This window comes from Phalangium opilio, unplaced genomic scaffold, assembly GCF_054372755.1.
Source record: "Phalangium opilio isolate 3A_F unplaced genomic scaffold, DU_Popi_V2 ptg000082l_1, whole genome shotgun sequence".
Lineage (NCBI taxonomy): Eukaryota > Metazoa > Arthropoda > Arachnida > Opiliones > Phalangiidae > Phalangium > Phalangium opilio.
Window position 1 is genome coordinate 5,601,177 of NW_028324189.1, and position 7,400 is coordinate 5,608,576.

Consider the following 7,400-nt stretch of genomic DNA (forward strand, 5'->3'; position numbering starts at 1 on the left):
ACGTATGTTTACGTACCAATTAGCAATTCATTCAAAATGTCGGTTAGAACATATTTGACCTTAAAGCGTCATTGGTTCTCGCGGTTCTGTTCGGGGCACTCTGTCTTTTCGCTCAGCGCGCATTCCGACTGCCGACGCGACTCCTGGCGGGTACCAGACGGATTTCTTCCGTATCACAACCCCCCCTCTCATTTACCGATAACTCTCGTCTTTGCCGCCGCGGTTGAAACACGCCAAAGCCTCGTGGAGTCGGCAGACGCGTTTCTGACTCTGTACGAGTCGCGTGAGATAGTAAGCCGTGTCCACGTCCCATTGATTCTTGGATATCCTCTGAACTGCCGTCGGTTGCCGCGGACTTCTCCGGGAGCCGGGACAATTCTTCATCCGCGCCGTGGCTCGGCCGCACTAACGGGTGAAAGCCACGCCATGTTACTAGTTACTCTTCAATTTTGGATTTACTAGTTTCAAAACAGTGCTATAGAAAGTGAATTTGTTAAGTGATTACTTTAAAAACTACAGGATTTTGGATTTTTAATTCAAAAATGCTCACTTCGGGTAATCAGTATTTGAGGCCCGAATACCTCTCACCATTGCCAACTACGGTAAGTTTTTAATTATTCAATTCAAATCTATCTAGAGTCCGCAAATTTATTATGGGATGGGCCACCACATAACACTGTATTTAAAAGTGTAACGAAAGAAGTCAGTGAAATATCTGGGAATTTGAAGTCGGGAGATTTTATAATGTGGCAAAATGGTCAGGGAAAGTCAAGGAATTTAAAAAAGTTCAAAAAGAATTAACATTTCTTGGGTTCAAGAGAATCCCAACGTTGAACGTCACAGCATTGCGCTGTACAATAAATATGTTTTGAATCTGAAAATTCTGCTATAACCGTGATGGAGAATTGGAGATAGACTTAGAAAACATTGAAAGAACTATGAAACTAATTTTGCCTTCTCTCTCGTGTTATTTTACGTACGTCAAACAGGCGGTCTTCCCTAGTACAGTTTACCGCCTCTGTGTTTGTTGAGTTCTATGAGGGCCACACGGAAACCTTCCCGCGCATATAGGCCTAGTCTCCACAAAATAAAACGTCACATGACGGGAAAAGACTAGCATGTGTAGGGGCTTGACGAATGATAAACTCGAGACTCTCCGAATACCAAATTTCTGGTGCGTGGAATGCTGGATATAAAAAATCTGAGCAACTTAGAAGTTGGACTTCATAGAGTAGCTATTAAGTCTTTTCACTGCCGTCATGTAAAGAAGCAACTTACTATTTTGCCAATGCGCAACCACAATTCATTAGCATCAAAAATATTGGTATTTATATAAACGAAAACCTCGAATCGCGTAATTAAGCGTCATATCGAGATCGAGTTTTCTAGTATGAACTAGACCTTGCACTTGTCAAAGCCACCGTACAGTATCGCCGCACCGCGGAATTAATTCGCATATCGTATGTTATAGCGACTTTGCGGCGCCGTTAACTTCGCAATCATTATCGAAGGACGAATATAGACGCGGAATTAACAAGTGTTTGTCTTCTTAGTCGTCGTCGTAAAGAGCTTGAACGACAAAACTTTAGCCAAACTTTAATCAAACTATTATGGTAAACTCCCGCCAATTTTCAACTGAAGGCGCGAAATAGTTGAAGCGCATGCTTATATCGCATCGAGTGTCATTTATTGTTCTATTAATATGTTAGCAAATTATTAGGGAACCGTTAGAAACACCTTTTTAATTGCCAATTTCATGCCTTAACCAGAATATATAGCGCCGTCCGGAGTTTTTATTTTAAGTTTTAAATATTGATATTAAAATCAGTTACTTAACTTTAATGCTGATATTTTGAAGAAGATCAGGTTAAGCCATTCATCACCATACAGCTATGATATCGTCATATGTGAGGCGATTAATTTCAGAAGGGTAGCTTAGTGGGCCGCGTGATAAATATTGGATTGCTGTCCGTATAGGGCCGCTAAGGCGCAGACCACCCATATTGAGGAATTTGAGGGCAACTAAAGATGTGACTTCCGATCTATTACCATAATATTTCCATTTACCCTTTATATTATCTGTGATAATTTACCCTTATATTATCTGTGATAGTTTACCCTTTATATTATCAGTGATAGTTTACCCTTATATTATCAGTGATAATTTACCCTTATAATATCAGGGATAATTTGCCCTTTATATTATCAGTGATAATTTACCCTTATATTATCAGGGATAATTTGCCCTTTATATTATCAGTGATAATTTACCCTTATATTATCAGGGATAATTTGCCCTTTATATTACCAGTGATAATTTACCCTTATATTATCAGCGATAATTTACCCTTTATATCACCAGCGATAATTTACCCTTTATATTACCAGCGATAATTTACCCTTTATATTACCAACGATAGCTTACCCTTTTATAACACCGGCGATAACTTACCCAATATATTGCCAGTGATAATTTACCCTTTATATTGCAAGTGACAATTGATAACATAAGCAAAAATTTCCTTACGTCAAAAATGAAAAACGTTTTTGATGATTACTTAAATTTTGAAAACAAATTTTAATTATTTAAATTATGTAGAACGAACGACTCGAGTGATTTATCATTTTACTCATATTGAAGCTAGACAACGCTATATGTCAACATTGCACGCATACTCGTACGCCTCCGCTCCGCTCTGCGTTGAGTTTTGAGTATATGATTCAAAAAACAGTACATTACAGAAATATTGTAGGGATACTCGGATACTTTATTCAGTGATTATTATACTTTATTAGGCATTTTTAAATGATTGCGCGTCTAGAGTAAAATCTGCTCTCAAAATAACGTTCATATAAGTTACATATTTTAATAATATTAACAAAAGGGTTTCAATAATGAAAGCTTTGCGACGAACTCCACCCAATTTAGCTTAAGGTAACAAAATTAAATTTTTAATGTTTCGGCAGGTTGCATTGCAATACACGCGTATTGAGCGCTTTTATATTCAGCATACTAGTTCTTTATATTCTATAAACGCGTTTTAAAAATTTTGAGTTGAACATGACGACATCTTTTGAAATGTCGACTCGAAAACTATATATACACTGATAAACCAATGATGATCCCTTTGCTTCGATAGTTCTATAGTTAATTTCGGCTCCGTTGCAGTTTTGACATTCGCTGAAAGCCTGTTTTGATAAGCTGCCGTCGTTTAGAATTAGGCGTGTTTTTAATAAACGTTAAAACTAAAAACTCTACAGACGCGTAATTATGTAATATATTTTTTGTATTAGCCGTATATTAACAAACATCGGAACCAATATAATGTTATTTAAAAGGGTTTACGTATTTCGATTTTTTGAATAGTTTACTGTAAAGTAAACGACATTGTAATTATAAACCAAACTGGGCGCTGTAGTTGACAAATTCGTAATTTTGCAAGTTCCTCTCATTGCAAAGCTAAACAGATGTTTTTAAAAATATAAATTTTCTAGAACTATATTATCCTATGAAACCAAGTTTTTTAGAATCCTATATTATCCTATAAAACCAAATTTTGTAGAATCCTATATTGTGCTATAAGGCCCTATATTAAACTCAAGTTTCCATTTTGTATTTTTTTCCATGTAGTTGGATGCCAAGAAAAGTCCGTTGGCTCTTTTAGCTCAAACGTGTAGCAATATCGGAGCGGACAACCCAAACAACAAACCAATCATCCCTGGATTGGAAAAAGCCAAAGATCAAGACAAGAACAAGGATAAATCGCCTTCCACTTCCTCTTCTTCCTCCATGTCGTCTATGGGCAGTGAGGACAAGTCCTCGTTTAAACCCTACGACAAGAAAGAGGACTCTTCGAACCACTCAAACTCTCTCAACGACCTACAAATAGTCAATTCTTCGGGTGGTAAGAAAACGCCTTCCTCTAAGTCGGGCTCGCCCGCTATCGGAGTTCATTCCCCGCCGGTCAACCCACCGCATAATCCCAACGGAAAAATATCTCCGAGTGGCTCGGACAGCGGTCACGGAAGTAAATCGGACAGCGTCCCTTCGTCTACGGATTCGACGCAAACATCCTCGTCGTTAAGTAGTCAGAACACTTTAACCGGACTGGGTTACGGAACGACGCTCGGCTTGGACTTGGGACCGTCGAAGGATTTGTCTCATTTGTATAAAGGCGCTTTAGGGTCTCTGGCCAATTGCGCCGGGTGTTCACCGGTACCGGGTCACGTCCCGGTAGACGCGGCATCAACGCCACACTCGTTCCCGTCGAGCATCTCCAGTATCGCGATGACTCAAAGTACCAGTCCGATTAAACCCGGGTTTTCGGCCATATCGTCGCTATCTCCGTACGTCGGTTACGCCAGGGTTAAGACCGCGGCGGGTGGTACCACGTTAGTCCCCGTCTGTCGGGACCCTTACTGCACGAACTGTCAATTTAGCATGCAAAGCGCGCAGCTTTCCGCTTGCCCGAGCGGTTGTACGCAGTGTGGTCACGATAGATTACCGCCTTTACCTCCGCCAACGGGTTTGCACGGTTTGGGCCCTAGTTTAATTCCGGGATTGGTACCCGGACTGAACTCGTCGCTTTATCCGCATTCGATGTTGCCAAGGCCCAACGTTTGTTCTTGGATGGTTGGCGATACGTATTGCGGGAAAAGGTTTACAACGTCGGAAGAATTGTTGCAACATTTACGGACACATACTAATTTATCGACGTCCGATACGTCATCCATGGCGTCGTCGATGATGTCACCGGCAATGAGCGTTCCGTCAACGTCGGTGGCGGCTTGGAACGCGGCTTGTCATATGCATTACACAACGGCGGCTAGTCTAAGTAGTCAAGCCGCGGGGTTACGACGCGCCTACCCTACCAGTCTAAGTCCAGTCAGTTCCTTGAGTCGATATCACCCGTACAAACCGCCTACTTTACCGGCGTTTCAGGGCGCACCCATACCGCCTCTTCCTCACCCGGGACTCGGCTTGTACTATTCACCGTACGGACTTTACGGACAAAGATTGGGACCGCCCGTGCATCCGTGAAACGACTCGACAGGCACGTGACCTTTTTTCTCTTAAACCACCAGTCTCTAGTAAAAATGGCGCCAAGTTTTCGTGGAAAGAATATTTTTAAAGTGTTTAAATATCCAAGTACACGAAGCCATTATAATTATTTAAATACGCCTAGCGGTTTTTACCGAGTCTGGTCGTTTAAAATATATCGTAAACTCTATGGCTTATCAATTAAGCGGAGTTGAAAATTGAAAATATTTCTTTTTAAAATTTTACTTAAATCGCGCGCCTAAGCCTTAAATCGCAATTAAATATAATATAAAAATTTAACGGCCGACCTGAACTGAACTGGCTCTTGTATTATAAAAAAAGGAATTTCGAGTCGATGTGAATAATAATCATATATTGTTATTTGTAAATATTTTTTCCGTCATTTGTACAGCTACTTATAAATGACTGATGATTTTTGACAGAGGGCTGTTTCGCCCTAGCAATTTTTGAAAAGACCGGTTTCAAGGAAAATTGTAGCTTTTAGATAATTACATGGCAATTCTTAACAAAGGCCACAAAATCGTTAAGATTCCGTTTTAAATCTAAATTATTTAATTTTTTTTCCCGTAATATTAATTACTTTTATACTCGAGAAATTATGAATTATTTAATCAAAAATTTTATTATTGATATTTTAAAATCCAATCTTAATTTCCATCTAATTAAAAATTTATATCAATGGAATAATTAATTAACTTCTAATCGTGCATAGTTACGTATGATTTAAACTGAAACCAGTGCTTAAAAATTAAATCATCATTGAGTAATGATTTTATAATAATTTAGTCATTAAATAATGATTTTTATCATAATTTAGTCATTAAATAATGATTTTTATCATAATTTAATGATTAAATAATGATTTCAAAATGGAAACAATTTAATGATTAATTAATGATTTCAAAATGGAAACAATTTAATCATTAATTAATGATTTTAAAATGGAAACAATTTAATCATTAATTAAAGTTTTAAAATGGAATTAATTTAATCATTAATTAATGATTTTAAAATGGAAACAATTTAATCATTAATTAATGATTTTAAAATGGAAACAATTTAATCATTAATTAATGATTTTAAAATGGAAACAATTTAATCATTAATTAAAGTTTTAAAATGGAATTAATTAAATCATTAATTAAAGTTTTAAAATGGAATTAATTTAATCATTAATTAATGATTTTAAAATGGAATTAATTTAATCATTCATTAATGATTTTCATAATAACTTAATTGATAGTTAATGACTTTATAATTATTTAATCATTAATTGTTTATATTACAATTTTAATCATTGACTAATGATTATTTAACAATTTAATCATTAACTAATGTATTTATATTAATTAATCCATTGATTATAAACTTCTCGTTAACATGACAAATTCATGGTTTTTGGAACACCTGGTGAATTCATGATTAATTCCAATTAATTCAATTGTTATATAACTTTAAAAATTCAAGATTAAATCATAATTTTGTAATTATTTAAAATTATAATTTTCCCTGACTGGTCCAATAAGAATATATCAGAGGTGAAATTTCGCGAATTTTTTCAAATAAAACAAATTTCAAATAGTTAATCTTAACTAACCGTGGTTTCAAACTTGATATGATTGTCTCTCCTCAAATTACCGTATGCCAAAAAAAAAAAAAAATAAATAAATTAATAATAATAATAAAACAAAGTTTAATGATCATCATAATTAATATTTGAAATTAAATCTATACATATATAAATAAATAATTGCAACCGAAGTCTCAAATTCCTTTAATTATTTCGTTTAACGAGCTTTAACGAGGAATTATAACGTTATTCTAGAAAAATCGAAAAACTCAAAAAATATGTTCGGTTTTATTCAAACTAAGCTTTAAGATTGAAAAGAAAAATAATTATTTGGTTTTTAACAACAAAAATTACAAAATTAATAAAATGTTTTATCCATTTCAAAAGAATGTGTTTCATAATTTATTTATTTATTTCAGTATAATCATAAGATATGTTCCATAAGTTTTTCACTGGTAACTTAGAAACTGGAGCTTGTCATGAAGTGACGTAGCTCATAGATTCAAGGTAAAGCGATTCCTGGTGACTGGGGCGCTGTGCAAGGCTTAGTAATGCAGACTAAATAGGAAGATGGACTTAAAAGTAATAAAAATGTCCTGACGGGCTGACGGGCAACGCCGAGTACCTGCGCTCCTAGGGTGCTACAAAAATATTAGTCATCTACCCATTCTTTATATCATTTTGATGGAAGTTCTTATCACACGCGAGCGACGCCGCGGGTAAAAGCTAGTTTTATATAATACCAGTTATATTAACCAATAAAATAGT

The 7,400-nt window shown here is 35.9% G+C and overlaps 1 protein-coding gene across 1 annotated transcript; it reads left to right on the forward strand.

The window, feature by feature from the left end:
- Positions 1 to 459: 459 nt before the first annotated feature.
- LOC149651151 (zinc finger protein Noc-like) lies at positions 460 to 7,021 on the forward strand. Its single transcript, XM_089847979.1, has 2 exons — positions 460 to 602; positions 3,632 to 7,021. The coding sequence occupies exons 1-2, from the start codon at positions 543 to 545 to the stop codon at positions 5,039 to 5,041; spliced, it is 1,470 nt and encodes a 489-aa protein (XP_089704105.1). The 5' UTR covers positions 460 to 542; the 3' UTR covers positions 5,042 to 7,021.
- Positions 7,022 to 7,400: the final 379 nt, after the last annotated feature.